At 36.1% G+C, this 23888-nt stretch overlaps 1 protein-coding gene across 2 annotated transcripts in view; it reads right to left on the minus strand.

Annotated features, from left to right (window-relative positions):
- The window catches only part of LOC103607924 (armadillo repeat-containing protein 8), a 78967-nt gene extending 56268 nt beyond the window's left edge, over positions 1 to 22699 (minus strand). The window contains exons 1-7 of one of the 2 annotated variants that reach the window (XM_008592381.1): positions 22612 to 22699; positions 14913 to 14993; positions 12912 to 12987; positions 12727 to 12817; positions 11046 to 11106; positions 8222 to 8422; positions 5429 to 5524 (exon numbers count right to left, since the gene is read on the minus strand). In XM_008592381.1, coding sequence (XP_008590603.1) covers positions 5429 to 5524; positions 8222 to 8422; positions 11046 to 11106; positions 12727 to 12817; positions 12912 to 12987; positions 14913 to 14993; positions 22612 to 22680 — 675 coding nt within the window. In that variant the 5' untranslated portion in view covers positions 22681 to 22699. Of the gene's footprint in view, positions 1 to 5428; positions 5525 to 8221; positions 8423 to 10915; positions 10967 to 11045; positions 11107 to 12726; positions 12818 to 12911; positions 12988 to 14912; positions 14994 to 22611 lie in introns of those variants that run through there. The other variant, XM_008592382.1, reaches the window with a different exon arrangement.
- Between the last annotated feature and the right edge of the window lie 1189 nt (positions 22700 to 23888).

The following is a 23888-nucleotide window of genomic DNA, read 5'->3' on the forward strand; positions in this document are numbered from 1 at the left end:
AAAAAAAAAAAAAAAAAAAAAAAAACATATTTTGTTCCAGTTAAAAAGAAAAAAAATCCCACCCTTGGCTACTTTCCTTACGTATGTCATGTAAAACCACTGCGACTGGATGATTTTTTTCCTTACAAGAAACAAAAACTTAAGATTTCATGTTTTCAATTCTTGAAAACGTAAAATAAAAGCGTTTAGAAAGCATTAAAAATGACAAAAAATTAAGCTATTAAATTCCAAACTGATTCAAGGATACCTCCACAGATATCAATACGTCCATTTTAATTGGTTCCAAATAATTCTTTGAGCCCACAGCAAATTCTTACTGCTCAGTCCATACTTTTCTCTGACTTATTTAGGTTTTATTATAAATGCTGAGTTTTAAGGCTGTGTCTTACTGCTCTTGGTCTTCCCTCCCGGCTCGCCTCCCTCCCCTCGCCGAGTGGACAATATTTATACAATGTAATTCAATCAGTCTATGCAGAATTGAATTAAAATACTGACCTTAAAAATCAGACATTCGTTAATTGGGAAAATAATATTTTATATAGGTGTATACCACTTCGCAAAATAGGTTGACTCCTCAGAGTTGGGTAAATTTCTATAAACTAAATCATACTTTTATCCCTAGAAAATCTGGTTCAGATTCACACTTGTGAATGCTAAAATTTTTTTTTTGAATCACATATTTGGAAAGAACAAAACCCTATATTTTCTAATTAAGAAATAATGGTCAAAATTATTTTGAAATGAAGCAAATACCACACCATAAAATATATTCTCTTTGATCTACATCTAAATGAGCAGAAGACGTGCCCTTGGGAGTGCCTGCCTCTTGAAAAATGGAAATTTCTTGCATTTGCTCTATGCTGAGTGATTATAGTAAAACCCTTTGCCTATATGACCAGATGTATATTTCTCCCATTTAAATTTCCTCTCTTTACATACACATAGAATTGTTAGTTTAGGAAAGTCCCCAATGCAGAGAGGACCATTTTGAGTATGGGTGCTTAATAATGCAATTTTGCAATATGGCTCATGCATCCATTCATTCATTCATTTTTTTCATTCATGCATTCTTCAAATATTTATTAAGTATCTCCTACGTACAGTGTTGTACTTGTTGGAAATATAGTAATGAACAAAACATAAAAAATCCCTGCCCTCATGGAGCTTACATTCTAGTTCCTCAAAAGGGATCTCCTGCTAAAATATAAATATTAAAATTAAAGAGGAAAGCTTTCTGAAAGGCTCCATTTAGTCAGATGCCCCAGAGGGGCAAAGGCTACAACAAGTAGTTCATTAAATACTTTTAGTGTATTTATTTTTATCAAAAATAAAAACAACATCCTGGTTAGTTTATTAATTTCCTTGAATTTTAATTTATACTTTACTACTTCTAATTTTTTTCAACTTACACTTTCTAACATTTCTGACAAATTCCACTAGTTTCCTGAAGAGAGTAAGAGAGAATCCTTTTTCAATTTCCAACCTAATTGATGATCAACAGGTACCAATCAAGTGATGGTCTTCATGGGAGCAATTCTTTGTTATAAAAAAAGAATCATCTTCAAAATGACAAGATTGCTTGCCATTCTGCCTCTGTATGACTTAACCACTGACGGGGAATACCAGTACCTGAAATAGCTTGTTGCTCTACTTGCTTGGTATCTTAACTTCTTCCCTTTTTACTGTCCCATCAACTGGACTTCTGCCTCCTAATCAGCATTAATAAGTGGCAAAGGCTATCATTAGAAACTAGACTTGCCCCTAGGCAGAGGTTAGCGCTAATTTTCACTTGACATTGCTTTCAGTACAGTTACTGCTAATGCGCTCTGGACCCTTCAACTGAACTTTCAATTCCTGCTTATGCCCTTACTCTCTAACCAAAATCCATTCAGAGTCAGGGTCAATTATCACAGGGAATTTGAATTCTTCTAAGTTTAACATGGTCAGGCCACAACTGTTACCAAGCTCGGTGATCCTCCACCTTTTCTTGGGCGCTTCTCCCTCTCCGTGTCACCGCCAATGGTCATGTTTTTCACTCTCACCTGCAGAACTCCTTCCACCACAACCACCTTCCTTCATTCCAGCTGACATGACACCACAAGAAATTAGGAAATTTGCAAGTATGTCACAGAGTGATAAGAATGCAAAGCTAGGAATAAGAATAGCAACTTTGCTTTGCACATATTAAAGGAAATGTCACTTTGTGTTTGATTTCTGCATTTTCATTTCTATGCCTATTCAACAAGTATTTATTGAGAGCTTATTAGGTTCCAAGGAGTGTTATACAGTTGGTTTATTTTAATGGGAATACACCAACACTGCTCCTGAGCAGGGGTGGTAAATCTCTGAACTACAGGTCATATTCAGTCTTCAGCTTAATTCTGGCACAAAGACAAGGTATCAAGAAATAAAAACACAGCAGGCCTTTAGAAGTCTTTAGAAGCAATAAGACAGAAAGACATATGTAATTCTATAAAGAGGGGACGCCAGTGCCCTTCTCCTTTACTGCTGTGTATACCTGTCAACGTCTCTACTTTGCTTTTGTTTTTTCCTCTTCATTCTGCCTCTTTTCCTTAACTGGCCATAGTAGGGCGCTGGGATACATACTATCCACTGTATTTACTGAATTATGTTCCTATTTTCAATTTAAAAGGCAGACCAACTGAACATTTCATGTTTTTCTCCTGAAACAAACAAAAAACCTTTTTTTTGTGTATGTGTGGCAGGGAGGGGAGTATGTCTACAGTCCTTAAAATTTCTCTGAGAGTCTCCTGTCAAGCATAAATACTGCATTAAAAAATAAAACAATAAACACTGTATTTTAAGAATCTACACAAAAAAAGAAATACAATCAAAGTTCATAAAGCATAATTATAAAAGAGAAATATTTTACGGAGAAAGCAAATAGAAATCTATCTAAATAATTACTTCAACAAAAAAATGGAACAGAAATAAATGCATTCAAAGGAAAAAAGTTATCATTTATCATTTTTTATACACTGAAAATAAGGATTTCCACCCTAAGACCAGTCTCCAACCAATTTTATCACAAAATTATTTTATATTTTCCATTTTACAATTTCTCTCTTCAATAGTTACTATAAACTATAAATTACTCAAACACTTAATTTCCCAGAAATTAAATATCTTCCTAAAAATTCTATATAAACCCAATTACATAAGAATGTCACAGTATCTTTTCTTTACCACACACAAAAAAACTATAATTAATAATTATAACTTATTCTTTATTTGTCATCTTTCTACAGAAATGATCAGGAGTTAGCCTTACCATGAAATTATACACATTATGAATACAAGTTTTAATAGACTATTGATTAGACTGTTACGTTGCAAATATTTCTAGCACATGATATAACAATTTAAGTCATTAATTCCAAAACAATAGTTTATTAGCAAAAAAGTACAAAGAAGTACAAATGGACATCCTATTTCCCCCATTATGGTCCATCTATCTATTTTCCTTTCAGTCCATGACAGCCTTTTGGAGCTGTAAGAATGGGTATAATACTTGTTTCCAACAGGCCCTAATAACCACCCAAAACCAAATCATTATGTATTTAAGTTATACGGTCCATATCAATTTTTAAAAAATGTTTTATCTATATGAGTTGCCATAAAAGCCTCTTTCCTTACAGTACACCATGTACCTAAACAGAATGAAACACATCAGCATCAACAGCCACAAATCACGTTTAGACATGGGGAATATCACATCCCTACTATGTTTGCCTTGAAGTAACAGTTAAAGTGAAAGCTTAGAGGTGTCAAAAATGATTTTCAGAGGCATGTACTAAAAACATGTCAAGTCAAAAATACCTTGTTAACTAAACTTAACTGAGGTACATGGCAATCATTCAGGTTATTAGTTGTGTTTTTTGCACTAATTTTAAATCAAAGCTACTCACACATCTATTTTACTGCTATTACTTCAATTTCTTGAAAGATGGTTCCTTTTCAATTTATTTCAAGAAACTTAAGGTTGTTCCATACTTCTCTTTCTATAGGCCTGACATACTTCTCTGAATCATGGTAAACTCCAAAACTTTGAGATCTCTCTCACAGTGCTCCTTATTATTATTATTTTTTTCCTTTTTGTCTTTTTTCATGACGGGCAACGGATCGCAACCCTCAGTGTCGCGCCCGTACCGGACCGGGACCGGCAACGGGATTGCAACCCTCGGTGTTGCGCCCGCACCTCGCTCAGCCAGTGAGCGCTGGTCTGTATGTGGGATCCGAACCCTGGGCGGGAGCGCCGCCGCGCTCCCAAGCGGCGCACTGTAGCAGTGCGCCACCGGGCCGGCCCTCACAGTGCTCCTTAAAATATCAATATAGAGGGGAGACTTAATAAATTGTCATGTTCAGTAAATAATGCCAAGCTCTTCTGCTATGGCTCCTCAAGACAGAACCTGTGGTTTGCTCACTGATGGTCCTAGGAGCTTGTGTAGAATTTATCTATGTATCTTTTTGAGTAGTAAGCTCTAGCCGTTTGGTTTGTGGAGGGAGCCAGGTCAGAGCTTACCACTATACTTTACTCCTTATCTAAAACTATTCTCATAAAGAACATGAGTTCAGTGTTAGACTAGGCTATAGTAACATAAGGATGCTAAACCAGTGATACATTTTTTGGGGAGCTGGAAAATTCAGATGACCACTCACTAAACATAAAATCATCATTCCACAAAGATTTTATTCACATTAAACTTGCACAGTAGCAAAAAAAAAAAAAAAAAAAAAAAAAAAAAAAAAAAAAAAAAAAAAAAAGAAAAAAGAAAAAAAAAAAAAAAAATATAAAAAAAAAAAACAAACCCAAATAAAAAAAAAAAAAAAAACCCAAAAAAAAAAAAAAAAAAGAAAAAAGAAAAAAAAAAAAAAAAATATAAAAAAAAAAAACAAACCCAAATAAAAAAAAAAAAAAAAACCCAAAAAAAAAAAAAAAAAAAAGAAAAAAGAAAAAAAAAAGAAAAAATATCAAAACATAAAACTAAGCCACATATCAAAGAACAATATACAATAGAAATTTGAATTTCTCAATGGCATTGGAAGATATTTCCATAAATAACATTTACAATTCTAGTGTTAGGTCTTTAAAGGTGACGGAAGCTTCACAGTGCTAGAATTTTTATCAGAACACATGCAAAAATGTGCAACATAATAATTCATATTAATAACACAAAAAAAGCACGCCAGTTATTTATCATTCCAGCACGGCCATGCCACTCTATGTTCTAAAAACAAACAACCCTGCAAATCCGGGTCCCATTCATTCTTCAATTATGCCTTTAGTCACTCTGTTTTATTATATTCAAACAGTCACTTTTAGTGCTCTTCACCACGACTTTCAGGTTGACGTCACTCCCTGCCTGCTGGCTGTCAGGACTGGGGGACGCCCCTCTCCCAGACTCACCTTCTTCCGGATGTCTTCATCATTTGCTCCAAGAGAGGCATAAAGCTTGAATGCAGCCTGGCGGAGTTCATGAGCATGTTTTAAGTCATGATCAAGCTATGGGAGGGGGGAAAAATATGTTTGAACTGAGTCCATAAATTTTCAGTAAGAATGAGTAGAGTTGAAGAAAAAAATGTTAACAACTATTAACATATTAGTGCTGTCAATGAATTTCCCAGTTATTTTCGGATTCTGTTCTCATGTGACTGAGACCTTTCTGTGTCTATGTCAGGATGACCTGAAATGCATATTGTCTGCTTCTAAAAGTGAACACTACAACACTTAACAATGACATATAGAAAAACCATCATGAGTCTTTGACCCCTAAAGATTCAGTGTTCCTAAATGGCTGCCTTAGTGGCAATGATTTAGCTGCTTGCAGCAGCTCTTTGAAATGCTCTCCTCAAGAGAAAGGCACTCCCTAGTCCCAGACTACAACTGATAACTTGAGAGCTATGTCAACAATGTCTTGAGAGGTTTTCCCCAGTTTTCTCAAACATTAAGAGTAGTGCTGGCCTAATTTCAGCATTTAAAAAGCTTTCAGAAACAGGGAACCCTTTGCGAAAACCTTTAATAAACTATATAGCATACTAACATTACTCTCTATTGTAGTTATCTGAGATTTACTTCCAGAGTATGATTTTTTTCCCTAGAAAATAATTTAAATTATTTATTGCTATGAAGCAAGTAATGTTATCTTTAAACATGTATAACTGGCTATCAATTCTTCCATAAACCTGATTTATCACCAAACTACCATAAAAATAAAATAGAAGCATGTTCTCAAGACACTTTCAATGACTATGAACAAGTAACTATATAAGCATATCAAAGTATAAATAATTTTATAAATAAGAGCCATAACTTAGTTATCAAAATGATTACCACTTTCTCCAAAGGAGTTATCTTAGAAAGGTTCACTCTTATCCAATTACGTAGGTGTTGTTCATAATATTCCAAGACCCTCTTTTGAAACCTCCTAAAGAACTAACTGGCATATTAGCTAGAAAAACCTGACAGTGGTAGAGCTTCGTCAACTAAGAGAATTTTAAATTAATTAACACTGATTGTGATATGTGAATACCACTGGCTCATATCATTCATAACAAAACACTACACAAAAAAACAAAAGACATAAAAATTTTTAAAAACCAACTAATTTGGGGTGGCTCTAAAGGCAATTCTTAAGAGTAGTTACAAAAATGTTTTGATCAAAGCAGGCACTGATAAATTACAGGAGGAACTTCCTAATATACAGCACTCATTTCATCAGTAAGTTCTAATGTATCTACCCTTGAAGTCTTAAATATGTTTTAGTCATACTTACCTATTACAATACTGACTTGGACTAATATACCATGAAAATCACACATTTGCTTTAATTTTTTTGAAAGTCACAAATTAACAGGTGAGAATTTCTCTGAGTCTAGTGTCTATACTTCTGTGGTCAGAAATCTTTGAATAATCCATCATCAAAGTTAAAAATGACAAAAATTATTACTCAAGTTTGGCATTAGGAGGTCATTTAAAAACTGCTATTACAGTTTTACTGTGATGGAAATGAAATGGGAACTCTAACAGAAGGTATAATCCTACATACTAGTCAAACGATTTGCACAGGCATAAGCTAGAAGTTCTTAAAACTATGTTTCCCTATTCTCACACCCACCAGAGCATTCAATTTGCTTTGCTGGAGTAGTGAACTCAGGGTGTTCATGAGGCCACAGGTAGGGCTTGCTCATGTACTGTTGTACTGGTGAGATACTGTATTAGTGACAGCAAATGGCCAGAGGGAAAACAGATAAATAAACCAACTGGTTCACTGTAACTCATCACTTCTACTGGAAAAACAACACTACTGAAGGAAGAGCAGGAGATACTGTATTAGTGACAGCAAATGGCCAGAGGGAAAACAGATAAATAAAGCAACTGGTTCACTGTAACTCATCACTTCTACTGGAAAAACAACACTACTGAAGGAAGAGCAGACATATAACTATAACACATAGAGGGCATGCACGTTATTAGTGCAAATATCAGTGAAGATTATTTTAGGCCCTTCCTAAGACAGAGAAAAGACTTAATAGTTTGTTTTATTTTCATTGTTAAATGCCAAACAGTTGCCCACTGGATGAGATTTTTATGAACTCAGAAGCACCAGGGAGGTCAAGAAAGCAGTTACTACTGGAACCACTGGTATCAAAAATACACTCACATTCACGAAACAGTACTGGCTACTAATTAAGAGGCAATGCTCTCTCTAGCAGGACCTCCTTAAATAAACTACCTTATGGGCCGACCCCGTGGCTCACTCGGGAGAGTGCAGCACTGGGAGCGCAGTGGCACTCCCGCCACGGGGTCGGATCCTATATAGGGATGGCCAGTGCGCTCACTGGCTGAGCATGGTGCGGATGACACCAAGCCAAGGGTTGCGATCCCCTTACCGGTCACACACACAAAAAATAAACTATCTTACAGAATGTTGATATTGTATGCTTAGAGAAATGGATATGGCAAAAGATCTGAGAAGCAACAAGTCAAAACAGTATCTCTCTACTCTAAGGAACTTGTCTTTTCAGAAAAAGTTAGCACAATTGGTCATAAAGCATTATCATCTATGTTACCAAAGATAAAAGATTCCTTTATTTAAAAGGACTTTGAGCTATAATTATTAACTGGTTCAAAGTTGTGAGCAGTAAAAAAATCGTTTTAAAAATCCCTCTCTTGAGCTGTAGAAAGGAAAAAAGAGCATACCCTTTTAATATCAGTGATGGCACTCACTGAGCTGGGATACTTGAAGTAATCAGCAAGCATGGCAATGAGGTGGTCAGTTATGCTAGCGATTCTCTGTAGCTCAACATCTGGTTCAATCAGATAGGCAAGTGTTTCGGCTCCTTCAACTCTCTCCTCTAGTAATCTCTCTTTACTGCACATTCGAACCAAACAAGGCAATGTCTGAAACATAGTGAGATTAATTATTTGCTTTTTGATAGAGGCAAAAGCTTGATGAAGAGCATATAGTGACTGAATCAACTCAATGGTTTTTATTGGAGTCATGTTTGTGATCAAATATTTCCTTTACTGAGTTTCAGAGAATAAAAGTTTTTTTTAAATGCAAAAACAAACAAAATTCAATGCAGACTAATTATTTATGCTGGCATACTGAACTCTAATCATACAAAGTATATTAGTATAACTCTAATTAAGCTTTTGTGATTAATAAGACAAAAGCTTCATTGTACAACAGTGTACAAGATATTTAAGAATCCCTAACAAATCATGCTGATGGTTCTGCCCTATCAAGTATTTATTTACCTAAGAGATTCAGCAGTTTAATCAGGAATGCTTTTGCCTTAAAATAAGTATGCTACCTTTTCCTTAGTGAGTAATATGATTTGGATGACTTTTATTTTTCAGTTTGGGGACTCATATCTATAGCTGCATAAACAAAATACAGCTTTAAAAACCCAGTGATCTTACCATTACTCAGATTCCACCAGTCCTCCTATAATGCGAGTGAAATGCATCAATCACAGGTGCTAGGTTTTCCCAAGGACTCACTCGAATGACTGTGGTATCCACTAGTCCAATTTGACTTTTGAGGTCTTTCAAAAATCTTGACACTGGCCTTGGTAATTTAGCTACAGTAGTTTCTCAACAAAAATATCCCATGTATTTACTATTTCTAAGGCTGATGAATCCACTTTAAAGGAAAACGTGGAAATAGATATTGAAATATAGAAAGCCTTCCTCAACTACCACAGTCAACTGTGCTTTGCTCATTTCTAAGTTTCTAATATATCCTTACTGCAGAGTTCAGCACTTTAGTGTTCACTACTGCTGTCCTATTGGGTTAGTTCAGGCTGTACAACTCAAACCTAGGGTTCTGTGGGGAAGGCCCTATTCTTTTTTTCTTAACATTTTTAGTTATTAATATTTATCAATACCGTACATTCAGGGACTATTGAATTTAATGCTCATAACTACTACATGAAGAAGATACTACTAACTCTAATTTTACCAATGAAGAAGAAAACAAAGGTTAGAGAAATTAAGTAAATAAACCAAGGTCACTTGTATGGAAGCCTGCAGCACTCTATGCAGAGCTGTTTACTTAGAGTGTCCTTTGATCTCACTTAATTAATTGACTCTCTTCATCAAAGACTAAAGCAAACAATCTTCTCAATGCTTTTACTCTTGGGTTCACATTTTGGACAATGATAATAAGAGATCTCACACACATGAAATGATGCACGATCAATTTATTTTTACTTGTTTTGTTCTTTATAGCTAATAAGACATCTTTATATACAGTCATATGTCACTTAACACTGGGGATATGTTCTGAAAAATGTGTTGGCAGGCAGTTTTGTTGTACAAATAGCATAGAGTGTGCTTAATAAACCTAGATGGTATAGCCTACTACACACATAAGCTATATGATAAAGCCATTATAATCTTATGGGACCACTGTCGCATACAGTCTGTTGTTGACCAAAACGTTGTTACACAGGGCATGACTGTATGTAATATGTTGTTATCCTCACAATAACCCTGTGAGATACATGAGCAGGAATTATTGCTTCCGTTTTCATAATCAGGAGTCTGAGGCACCAAAAGAATAAGGGATATCAAGCTGGTGAGTGGTGGAAGTGCTAAAACCAGAATCCAGGTCTTATGACTTTTAGGACTAGTCTCTTCTCCATGTTTTTCTAAGTTCAGGTTGCATCTGATACACCACAATGATCATGACTGTTTTCATGTGTTACTTATTCTCTCTCACTATGCCTTTTGATTATCAGCTAAGAGAGTGATATTAAGTCCTTATCTGCAGAACTGGCAAACTGCCTACCTATAAAACTATACTGCAAATTTAATGACGATCAAGAATTAAAATATGTTTTCTATCTCACCTGAATGTTACATACTTTTACAATTTCCACATCCTCCTAATTTCCATAAAATAAAAATGTAACAAGGAAAGAATTATTTCACTTTGACTTTCAAAACACATCTAAAATCAATTTTTTACCACTACATGGCATCCCACTGAAAAGAAAGCATGGTGTTTTAATGTTATTTTATGCCAGGCACACATACCATAATGATAAATGTGTAAAAAGAAATAGGAATAGTAATATTTATATTCAACACTTTTTTTTTTTTCCTTTTTGTCTTTTTTCGTGTCCGGCAACGGATCGCAACCCTCAGTGTCACGCCCGTACCGGACCGGGACCGGCAATGGGATTGCAACCCTCAGTGTTGCACCCACACCTCGCTCAGCCAGTGAGCGAGAACCGGTCTGTATGTGGGATCCGAACCCTCGGCGGGAGCGCCGTCGCGCTCCCAAGCAGTGCACTGTAGCAGTGCGCCACCGGGCCGGCCCATATTCAACACTTTATGACTGAATAATTTTCATGTTTTTAAAGAGAGAATTAATTAGCTTACCTTTAATACAATACAGTTATCATCTGTCCGAATTGCTCCAGCTCTACACATGTAAGTAGGCCGGCCCATATTCAACACTTTTATGACTGAATAATTTTCATGTTTTTAAAGAGAGAATTAATTACCTTACCTTTAATACAATACAGTTATCATCTGTCCGAATTGCTCCAGCTCTACACATGTAAGTTAAACTAGAATAAGATGGCAGAAAGTAAGTTTTTGCCTAAGGTTTAAAGCTTTAAAAGAAAAATTACTTGTCTTTACGATTTTATGAAAAAATAAAATACAAAAAGCCCAGTACTATCATTTATCTTGAGATAAAAGATTTTGAAATACCCTTATCTTAAGTTCAGTCAATTTAATAGTCAAATAAAAATAACTGATAAAGATGGTTAGCCTGATATTTTTTTAAAAACCTACAAAATTGTTTTTAAAATAAATGGCCTAATGAGTGGATACATTTTGAAGCTAGGTGTTGCACACATGTGAGTTCTTTATATTTTTCTGTATACCTTATGCTTGAAATTATCCATAATAAGAAGGGGAAAATGTTAAAAAATAAAATATAAGGTTAACAAAGTATCTTAGTTCAAACGAAATTAAGCTGGAATATTCCAACTCCAATAGCAGTAGTAGAAGTAACACAGAACAGGATTTTAATTTTTAACACAGCTATACATTAAAAATTAATTCTATATAAGTTACCAGCAGTGGCTTTGGGGATTAGTCAATGATTCTGTTCTACTGAAAAACAATTTACCTTCATAATTATATTTGGTTTTTGATAAGAATAAAATTAATTTATACCCCCCTAGTCACGCACTGAACATTAAGAACTTCAGAAATTTAAATTAATGAATTTCCTCTTTGAATGAGATTCCTTTAGCAAGACAGAAGAAAAAACTAAAACATCCCATGATTGGCTTCTACAGAAAGCTATAGACAAATCAATAAGATTCTTTTACTTATATTATAGAGGGATGAAATCTTTGTAGCTGTTATCATTTTCTTGAGGCTTGTTACCCATTTTTCTGGAAACCATTTATAGGAGAACATTACCTTACTAGCAAAGAAGCAAATGCTCAGTTTTAAAGTTAAGACAAAAAGCAAACACACAAACAAAACAAATAAAAACCTAAACAATTATGATGCATGAGTAACTCACTGAAAAGTCCTACTTCTTGCCACAGCTTCTTAAATATTTAAAGTAAACAATTAGAGTAGAACCCTATACAACAGGTGCTCAAGATATCTGTTAATATATTGATAATTACAAATTAACATGCACTGAATGCTTATATGTGCCAGGAATTGTGCTAATAAGAACTTACTTTAGTTATCTTATAAACTATCACATTTCTATGAGAATTTTTTGTTTGTTTTTCCTCTAAAGATGACAAAACCATTCTGTGAAATCATCCTCTGATTATCAACTTCAACTAATTCTCAATCCATCATTTCTATATCTTTATATTTTCCTAGCTTAACACTTAGCTAATATGTGTTGGTTAAACCTGATCTAATTCTGTATTATTTAAACTGAAATATAAGGAGAATAAGTTGAGGATGTAATAAAGTAATTTTCTGTAGATAGTCTTAGATGTTATATGAGAGTTCCTGTTTTGCATACGACCAGTAATAAACTGAGTATACAAAATTCATATCCATTTAAGAAAATGAGAGATGGCCCCATGACTTTCAAACTTCAAGATCCCAAATCAAGATGGAAACTGAAAGTGAGGAAATCAGGCTATCCATATATTCTAAGATATTGATAAAGCACTGTCTTCCCACATTGTCTTGACTTTTACCATTTTGCTGATGTGAGCTGCATCTCAATAGGCTTATCCCTCTGTAACATCTTCACAAAAATCTGTGGTAACAATTCTCCATCAACCAAAACTAGAAATGAAACAAACAAGGGTTAAGGTAGTTCTTTAAATTTACGAAGTTCATAAATTAAATCACGTAGGTACCACTGAAACTTCCAGCCTACCATTTACCAGGGTCATCGATACCTGGGGGTTTTCGAAAGCTAAAACTGAGAAGCATTTCAGTGCTTGCATTCGAACCTGTGAAAACAGTAACAAACAAACAAACAAAAAAACACATTTTAATTTTGCAAATACAAATTTTAATGTCTCCAAATTTAAACTTCTCTTCTGAAGAAATAACTATTTAAATCTGCTTAAAATCCTAAAATTAATTTTTAAGTAATAGAAAAGAAAAAATAGTGAGGAAGTAGCAATTAAAACAGAACTACATAAATCTCTTATCAAATTTAAAAGAAACTTGTACAAAATACAATGTGGATAAGACAAAGGGAACTTAATAACAATTACCAAGCGACTTTTAAGTGGGACATTTCTTTTTCCCTAACTGAGAACCAGAGAATTGAAGGGAAGGCAAAAAGAAAAAAAAAAGAGAGAGAGCGAAATTACTCTTGTAGATGTGTATCAGATGGAGATGGGGGGCAAAAAAAAAAAAAAAAAAAAAAAAAAAAGAGAGGAAAGAATGTTACAATAAAAATCTGAGAAGGACTAATTTAACTTTTAAAACACCTATGAATTGTGCTATCATTTCTCAAAACTACGTTATGGTCTGGGAAAATACGAAGGGCCCAATTTCTCTACCACATACAATGTGTTTTTTTTCCAGGGGGCTCCTACAAGATTGTCATTTTTCATTCTTTCCATTCAGTTTTCGCCAGATGATCTAATCCTCACTTCCAAGCCTAAATCTATATATGGCGTTCTTGTGTGGAACCTGAGGTTGGCAGGCACTCACAGGATGGATAGTTGGGGTATGAAGCCTTGTCTCTCACCTGGGCAATGCTCTGCAGTATTAACATGTACCCACAGGTGGAAACTAGGATATGTTAATGACCCTTGAAAATGGAGAAAATCTTGGCAAAAGAGTAATGTTACCAGACATTTTCCCTTTCCACAACCTGTAAGTTTATAAATTTGTTACAGTAGATTTAGGATGTCTAGTGCAGAAAAGAAAGAAATGGAGGAAGGGTGGGGGAATTAATGAAGGTACAAAATGGTAAAGTAAAGGGGCCATAAATAGCCACCCCCACAACTGTTGCTTGATGTGCAAGTGCTAACTGGTTTCAGCCTTTGCATGGCACAGGGCAGAGTAAGTAGCTCTTGGTATACATTTTCTTCCCCTGCCTTTGGCTAGTTTCAAGCTGGCTCCATTCCCCATTCCTATCCTCATGAGCTCTTCACCATGACCAAACACTGGATGACTGAGGTAGGGAAGCATAAACATTAGCAACCCCTACCTGAAATAATGCTAAGGACCAAAAGAGCAGACTAGAGTCAGTAAAAGTGGACAGCAAAGAAAAATGACTGCTTCCTTGCTCTGCAGGAAACCCTTGCCATACCCAGCTCTAATGTGAAACAATGAGGACAATCTCTAGTACTTGCTGTAACTTGCTAGATGGACAACAATGAATGGCCAAAGTTTTAACTCAAAAGCCTGATAATATGACACTATTTATAAAAGACAGTAAAGAAAACTTAATAAATAAGCTTGAAAACTCTTTTTAACTGATAAAACAGAACACACTTTAAATCTTGATGTATATGTGGGGGTACAGGCTGTAAGTTTGAGTCACTGTAGCTAAAGTTCCCAGATATGAAATCCAAATTCTTTCCTGATGTAGTAAGCCACTGCTTCTATATACTTTAAGGCATCACCTCTCTTCTGGTACTAACCAGAAAAGACTTGAAATACTATTTAACAGGTGAAAATCAACAGCAATTCATGGCATAACCATATTCTGAAAGAAAATTGAGATGCAGGGGCAGTTTTCTTTTTTTAATACAGCATTTTATAGGTAAAATAATGCCCTGCAACATTTTACTGATAAAATATTACTCCTGATATCACAATACCTATCAAAGAAGCAATGAAATATGTGGGTCTCTTTCTAGAAACTAAAAACAAGGTATAAAAATCTACCTGGCCAAAATTTGTAACATCTTACTTTGTAGGACAGTGAGGTCAGTAGGTGAGCAATATTCTGAACTGCACCGTGGTTAAATAAAATTGTTTGATGATCTGGCCCCTGTAAGAAAAGAGAATACAATAATACATTAAGAAGAATAATTATTCATCCCAATAAAACCACATTTACCTAAATGCAGAAAACCACATTCACTACAGTATAGAATTCTCAGTTACCCTTTGCTTGCATAAACTCAACCCCCCAAACCAGGGCAGAACACTGTTCTTAGACCTGCAAGGGGCTGCCATATCTCACCTCATCCCTGTTGTAGAACCGCTGCCTCCTTACCTCCAAAAAATAAGGAAGGGGACAGAGAAGCTATCCTGACACAGGTCCTTAGCAATTATTAAACAGCATACCACTACAGCAACAGAACCACTCTAAATTCTGTACTTCATGTGTGCAACCTTGCCCTATTCCCACAGGAGACAGTGGCCCAGTCATTCTTACAACCTAGGACTGATGAGTTAGTCAAGGGGAACTCTAAAACTAATTTCCAAGAGGATCTGGACCAGAGCCTAACCTACCTCAACACATCAGGGACTTCTGAGGAATGCTATATTAGTGGGAAACACAACATTCCATAACTGAGAAGTAAACAATATGTTTTGGTTTCTATGTTTCTATCTCATTTCTCTTTTTAAAATGATCACTTCTTAAGAGGAGAAAGGTAAAGAGGAAAATGAAGGTATTTTATTTTTCATCAACTCTGTTTTCTACTAATTAATGTACAGAAGATCATCAAAGTGGCTGAAGCTAAAGGTTACTGCAAAGCTTCAGATTTGCCACAATTCTTATTCATTCATTTTATGTCCCACCTCATCCAATCAACTAATGAAAAGTCAATTAAAACTAAGACAGAGATGGTACTTCACACTTATCATTATCCAGAAAAGAAAAATATATCACTGAAAGGTAGTCTATCTGTCTGGATTCACCAGAGGAAACCAGCTACTGGTCCAGAACAAGAATTCTCAAACCCATTTCTCCAACCCATTATTTAGTAACAACTACTTTGCAGATGCTCATTCTTTCCTGGGCCAAAACAGACATCACTTGAGGTGGGGAGATAGCATTCATACTTCTGAATAACACAGCAGTCATATTCTATTTTATACATAACAATCTTCTAAATATTTTATATACAAAAGAGTACTTAAAAACAAAACAAACTTCAGCAATTTCTCTCAATTTCCATATATTTTCTAACTTCTAATTTCTTATTTTTAATCACTATAGAATATTCCAGTTTACTCAGGCAAACTCCCATTGTATATTTTAGGTAATTTCTAATGTCTTGCTGTTATAAACAGTGTTCTTTTTGGAACATTATTGAAGTTGCATCTCAGTGCAGATCCTTAGGTTAGGAGCTCAGGCCATTCTCTGCCATGTAACACCCTGCAATGCTGAGGAGAGTCACCACCAAGAAGAAGCCCTCACTAGATGCATCCCCTGGACCGTGGACTTCCCAGCCTCCAAAACTGCTGCCCTCCTCAGAGCTGTGCTGAGGCTGTGGGGGACAGCTGTGTGGGGAAGGACTCTCCCTGGGCTGTGGTGCTGCAAGGGGCAGGAGGATCCCCAGAAGTGGGTAGGGAGCAAGTCACCCACCTCCAAAGAGAAACCACCAGGCACAGAGACTGAGAAATTCCAGATGGTCTACCATTTTGACGGCATCAGAGCCTTCAGGTACACTTTTCAGCTGAAGGTAGCAGAGACTGCTCTGACAGTGGTGACCCAGCCACTGGGCCTCTACTGGTACTCCTAGGGCCCATGACTCTCAACTCCTTGTGCCTTGTGAGCAGGATAGCTGGCTTTGCTCTGGCCACGTGCTGGATGAGCTATTTCTTCCAGGGCATTCTGTACATGAATGAGTCCAGTACCATGCAGGGGGGGCCACCCGACTTTCTGGGGCTGATGGTAGGACACATACTGTCCCGTGGCAGACGTGATACCCTTGATGGAAACCAAGGGCGGCCCTGGGAGCTGTCTATGTGCATGCAACAGTACAGTGGGAAGCATACCTTCTACCTCACCCTGTGCTATCACTGCATCCTAGACAGACAGCGTTTCACATAGGTGTTTGGGGTGCTGGACATGCTCAAGTGACCAACTGGGAGCTGAGCATCTGAGTAGCTCTGGGCTGCCTAGATTTTTTTTTTTTTTTTTTGTGGCTGGTCAGTACAAGGATCCGAACCCTTGACATTGGTGTTGTAACACCACACTCCAACCATTGCCTAGATCTCTGACAGGAAGGCTCAGAGTATGGGTGAGGCTGAAGAAGGGGATCGGGCACCTAGAGATTTTACCAGGACCCCTGGTAAAAGCTTGTCTTTTGAGATAAAAATCATGAGGGAGAAGCTAGTAATTAGGTTTATGGAAAAGGCCCTTGATACAAATTCTTATAGCACTTGTGTATGACATTCAGTCCTATAACAGCCAGTACGTTTCTGTTAAGAGCCAGTTCTTGGAGGAAGCTATGCCAAGTTTACCCAGATAGTCCACTGCTGTGAAATCAGAAGATGGAGAGGTGTGGCAAGGGGAGCACAGGATTTGGGGTTAGATGACTTGGATTCTGTCAGTTCTCAACTCCCTCTCCTGGATCTTGGTTTCAACATCTGTAAAATGGAAAGTCCTGCCTGTCTCACAGGATGTAGTGTGAGAATACACAATAAATGTTAAGCGCTTTGCAAACTCAACAGCCCAGAGCAAATGTAAAGCACTTGGGCAGAGGTTATGGCGTGGTGAAAGGTTTCCAGGCAGCGAGGAGGCATTTCCAGAGCCCTGTGCTTTGGCCCCTCATGTATCCAGCAGCAGAGGAGACTGGGATGAAGCCTAGAGTGGCGTCATTTCATCCCACCAGGATGGTAACTGCACACTGACTGGGGCAGTTGAGTGAGTACAATAACGCCGTTGAGGTTTTGTTCACCACCCAGAGGTCTAGGTGCTCTTACATTGGAAGGTTTTGCAATTAATAAAGCCAGATGGACTAAATGCTGGTGTATTATTTTATAAACTAAGTCCAGTTATATGTATTGCCCCCTCCCCATAATCACTAATGTTTATTATATAATTAGTAACAGAGTAAAGAGAAAAGAAGGCATGATAATTTTGCACTCAGAATTCTGTCAACAATGTTTTTTTGTGTAGCCTTCCAGTCTGTTTCATTGTAGTAAAACACAATTTATCCTGTTAGCCATTTTTAAGTCTACAATTCAGGGACATTAAGTATAGTCACAATGTTGTGTGCAAACATCACCACTATCCATATTCAGAACTTTTTCATCACCCCAAACAGAACCTCTGTGCCCATTAAATAAACCCAACCCCACTCCATCCCCAGCCCCAGATTAGTGGCAACCACTAATCTGTTTTTTCTCTCTCTGGATTTGCCTATTCTGGATATTTCATAATAAATGGAATCATACAATTAAAAAAAAAAAGATGGCAGCAAATATTCAGATTAGTGGCAACCACTAATCTGTTTTTTCTCTCTCTGGATATTTCATAATAAATGGAATCATACAATTAAAAAAAAAAAGATGGCAGCAAATATTTGTTACAAAAGAAGCTCTTCCTCCTCTCTGAGATCACACATAGGACTCTGTAAAAACAACTGCAAGGAAGGAATTAGTGGCTGAACCAACTAGAGTAAAAGCGATCATATGATTCTTATCAAGTGTCTTTCATCTTTCTCCAAATCAACCTGTACAAATCTGGCAGTTAGTGTGGCAGCATCCACCGTGTGAGAAGCACATAAGGCCCCATGATCTTAAACTCCAAAAGATAGGTCCCAAAAATCTGATAACTCCTTTAGAAGTAGCAACAATTTACAAGTTAGAATTCCAATAAATATTACTACTAACCTTTTTTGCTCCTTAATAAATCAAAAGCTCAAAGAAATAATTATGATTAACTTATAATACAAATGCTTTAGTAATCTCTCCCCTTTTTTCTGTTTCCCCTCTCCAATGTATATAAATTTACTTAATACTGATATCAGTCTATGCAAATTAGAATCTAAAGTTTTGTTCCATTTTAGCTAAGTGAGCACTTGTGAATGAGTCTTAAAATTCTATTATGAATTTTATTTTAAGCCTACATGCAAAAAAAAGAACAACATGAAAATAAAAGTTTTTTACACGTAATAACAATACACAGACTATCAGATTAGTTGTTTACAAAGATACATGTTGTTAGTGTACCGGTAAAGAATTTAATATTGTATTTTAAGGTATTACTATTGTCATTGGATTTATGAATGTTATAATGTTTCTTGAGGTCTACTTATAACTCAGAATATTTAAATTTGGTCATTTAGTTACAGTGGCAAATGCTAATTATCAGGCTAAAAAAAAGATGAATGAAGGTGATTTTCTCTGATAACATCTTCAGTTCTGTCTGTGGCATGAGGGTAGCTGTAAATCATTCTCCCCATAAGTTTCTTTCCAGCAAAAGAACTAGTGATTTAATGATACTCCTTTATCTATGATTTCAGCTAAAACAGCATTGAGAAGTTTCAGATGAGCAATCCTAAAAGTGTTGAGAAGTGTCTAATGAAAGCTAACCCTGAAAGCTCTTTTGAGTAACTTCAGGAATGGTATTATTTGAACTTCTCATAATTTAACAGGATAATTTCACATGTAGTTATTCTTCCAGATCTAATCTTCAGTACCCTTTTGGGATTACTATTGTTATGACTAGTAGATGCTTTGTTTTCTTTTTTTTTTTTTAAAAGATGACCGGTAAGGGGATCTTAACCCCTGATTTGGTGTTGTCAGCACCACGCTCAGCCAGTGAGCGAACCGGCCATCCCTATATGGGANATCACCCCAAACAGAACCTCTGTGCCCATTAAATAAACCCAACCCCACTCCATCCCCAGCCCCAGATTAGTGGCAACCACTAATCTGTTTTTTCTCTCTCTGGATATTTCATAATAAATGGAATCATACAATTAAAAAAAAAAAGATGGCAGCAAATATTTGTTACAAAAGAAGCTCTTCCTCCTCTCTGAGATCACACATAGGACTCTGTAAAAACAACTGCAAGGAAGGAATTAGTGGCTGAACCAACTAGAGTAAAAGCGATCATATGATTCTTATCAAGTGTCTTTCATCTTTCTCCAAATCAACCTGTACAAATCTGGCAGTTAGTGTGGCAGCATCCACCGTGTGAGAAGCACATAAGGCCCCATGATCTTAAACTCCAAAAGATAGGTCCCAAAAATCTGATAACTCCTTTAGAAGTAGCAACAATTTACAAGTTAGAATTCCAATAAATATTACTACTAACCTTTTTTGCTCCTTAATAAATCAAAAGCTCAAAGAAATAATTATGATTAACTTATAATACAAATGCTTTAGTAATCTCTCCCCTTTTTTCTGTTTCCCCTCTCCAATGTATATAAATTTACTTAATACTGATATCAGTCTATGCAAATTAGAATCTAAAGTTTTGTTCCATTTTAGCTAAGTGAGCACTTGTGAATGAGTCTTAAAATTCTATTATGAATTTTATTTTAAGCCTACATGCAAAAAAAAGAACAACATGAAAATAAAAGTTTTTTACACGTAATAACAATACACAGACTATCAGATTAGTTGTTTACAAAGATACATGTTGTTAGTGTACCGGTAAAGAATTTAATATTGTATTTTAAGGTATTACTATTGTCATTGGATTTATGAATGTTATAATGTTTCTTGAGGTCTACTTATAACTCAGAATATTTAAATTTGGTCATTTAGTTACAGTGGCAAATGCTAATTATCAGGCTAAAAAAAAGATGAATGAAGGTGATTTTCTCTGATAACATCTTCAGTTCTGTCTGTGGCATGAGGGTAGCTGTAAATCATTCTCCCCATAAGTTTCTTTCCAGCAAAAGAACTAGTGATTTAATGATACTCCTTTATCTATGATTTCAGCTAAAACAGCATTGAGAAGTTTCAGATGAGCAATCCTAAAAGTGTTGAGAAGTGTCTAATGAAAGCTAACCCTGAAAGCTCTTTTGAGTAACTTCAGGAATGGTATTATTTGAACTTCTCATAATTTAACAGGATAATTTCACATGTAGTTATTCTTCCAGATCTAATCTTCAGTACCCTTTTGGGATTACTATTGTTATGACTAGTAGATGCTTTGTTTTCTTTTTTTTTTTTTAAAAGATGACCGGTAAGGGGATCTTAACCCCTGATTTGGTGTTGTCAGCACCACGCTCAGCCAGTGAGCGAACCGGCCATCCCTATATGGGATCCGAACCCAGGGCCTTGGTGTTATCAGCACCGCACTCTTCCAAGTGAGCCACCGGGCCGGCCCAATGCTTTGTTTTCTTGAGCACTCAGCAATAGATGCTAAAAGATTTTTCATGAAGCACAGAGTTCTAGAGTATCCTCCTCTACTTACCTGCCAGGGCTAGCTATAGGGCATCATTTTGTTGGAAATTTCTAGACCTGTTTTGAGCTCATTTTTAGCAAATGAACTGCATCAAAATTGTCATTTTCTTAAAGCCCAACTTTGCCCACCTCAAAAGGTTAAGGCATTGTTTGATATCCCTAATCCTATGAGTTGGCCTACACACTGACAAAGCAATCCAGGAAGAGAAACAGCACAGATTTTTGACAAAAATCTTAAATTTTAAATGCCTTAAACAGAACTGAATAGGCTGTGATAATGAGGTAGGTTTTGGGAGGGAGTTTAAATGTTTATAATGTAGATAATTTTTCTGAAACCAAGTAATTTTCATTTATTTGGGAAGCTGTTCTAAAATAGCATAGACCTAGACTCTTCTTCCTTTGGAATGGAGGTGTTCACTTCTCTTATCCCTTTTTTCCTGTAGTTTCCAAAGCTCCTCACTTGGCATCTGTTTTATAAATGACAGGAAGTTGAGTAATGTCCTGAAACACTTACAGAATCATTGGAAGATAACGAATTATTTGGTTAGAAGTTAGAAAATGTATAAAAATTATGAAAGACCTCAAATACATAGTCATCCATGATTAATAAAAAGTACACTCAATATATAATCTATGAAGCAAAATAAGTAGCACTTCATAGCACTCTTCAGTTTAGGTCTGGGACCTTCTAATAACAGAGAAATTTCACGTAGCAATGAGCAGAGAAGAATCTCTCTTATTTTTCCTCACATGAGACCACTTAAAACAACATGGAAACTGAGGGTGTGAGGGAACAGCCATGATCACATACTGCTGGTATAGAAAATGCACAACAGTATGTGGTAAAACTACAAATGCACATATCTTTTGACTCATCAGTCCTGTTTCTTATAAAATGTCTCATATACAAGGTATTTGTTGTGGCATGGTTTTATAATAGCATAAGACTGTAAACAAACAGATTACCCAACAACAGAGTATTGGTTAAATAAATTATTGTACATCTATATAGTAAAACACTATGCAGCTGTTAAAAAAAAGAATGAGGACGCTCCTTATGTACTGACATGGAATAACCTTCAAAGTACGTTAAGTAAAAAATGCAAGGTGCAGAACAGTATGTATGACACTCTGCCATCTGTGTTAAAAAAAAAATTATATATATATAAAACCATAGGTCTATTTATATATGTATAGGTTGTCTCTGGGAGGATACACAAAGAAAGCACATTCCTTAACGGCATATAAGATTTTACATTATGGAGAACATTTACTCTGGTTCTTACTTTACAGCAGTGTGAGAAGATCTGACAGATGTATTCCTGGGTATAGCGGGACCTGCTAAGCAGTGCCATGAGATGTGGTATCACTGTGGCGTCCTGGAGTTGAAGGGAAAGAGAACACAGTAACAAGGAGCTTAAGTACCATGAGTACATTTGACAAAATATTTCCATGAGCAGGTACATAGTCAAGCCTCTTATCTTAATGACAGTAAATCAAGTCTCCTTAAGAAACAGAGCAAACAAAAGCTAAATAGGGCCAGGAAAACTGTGTGGGCAAAGGACAAGGAAAGAGGCTACAATGTTCATCCTTGGTAACAAAATATAAGAACAGGAAATTGTCAATAACTCTCCTATCACTAGCCTACATCCTCACAATAAAGCAAAATCATTTCAATAAGACTTGAAAGAAATTAGTTCTGATACTAAAAAGTGAAGTTAACTAGTAAGATATACCATAATAAATAGTTTATAAGGAAAAATTATCATATAAAAATAAAACTTGACAATTTTGATCTCTGAGATGTTATGGTAAGCATCAGTAAGTACTAACAATCTCTAACAATAACTGTAGTTATAGCTATTTTCACTCTGCAAAAGATAAGGCAATTTACATGATTAGTAACTTCTAATGTACAGCCCACTCCGCGTATTGCTGACACTTAACAACTTACATAGTGGTACAGGAAAAGAGAAAAGACTCAAACCACCCCGATGCAGGGCTCTCCACGAATTTCCTTTTATTTAGAATGCAAAAGGAATTAAAAGTTGAAAGGAGATTTGGCCTGAACTACAGATGAAAAAGGAGACTTAGCTCATGCCTCCTAGTGAATGCTGCCCCCCAAGTCCTCGAGCTATGCTTCTCAGGTAAAAATGCACATGCAAATTCCCAGGTGATGTTCTTAATGTACAGATTCTGATTCTGTAGGTTTGGGGTAGTACCTAAGAGTCTGCATTCTAACTAGTTCCCAAATGAGGCCAATCCTGCTTGACCGCAGCCCACGCTTTGAGAATACTCACAAAAGACAACAGAGGGCAAGGAAGGAAACTTAAAAGAACACTGTTGATGGGATGAACAGGATTTGGGGGTTTTCTTCAAAAAGAAAATAATGCCCCAGATATATAAAAGCTAAATGGGAAAATAGAAGGCTGTGGATTCCAAGTAGAATTTCTTCCCTGTTTCTTAGAATAGCCCTCTGTGTTGTCATAAGCAGTTGAAAAACAAAGTGAAAAACTTCAAAGAAATTAGAAAACCTCAAAGAAAGCCAGGTACTAAATGCATA

The sequence above is a fragment of the Galeopterus variegatus genome, unplaced genomic scaffold, assembly GCF_000696425.1.
Source record: "Galeopterus variegatus unplaced genomic scaffold, G_variegatus-3.0.2 Scaffold7852, whole genome shotgun sequence".
Classification (NCBI taxonomy): Eukaryota; Metazoa; Chordata; class Mammalia; order Dermoptera; family Cynocephalidae; genus Galeopterus; species Galeopterus variegatus.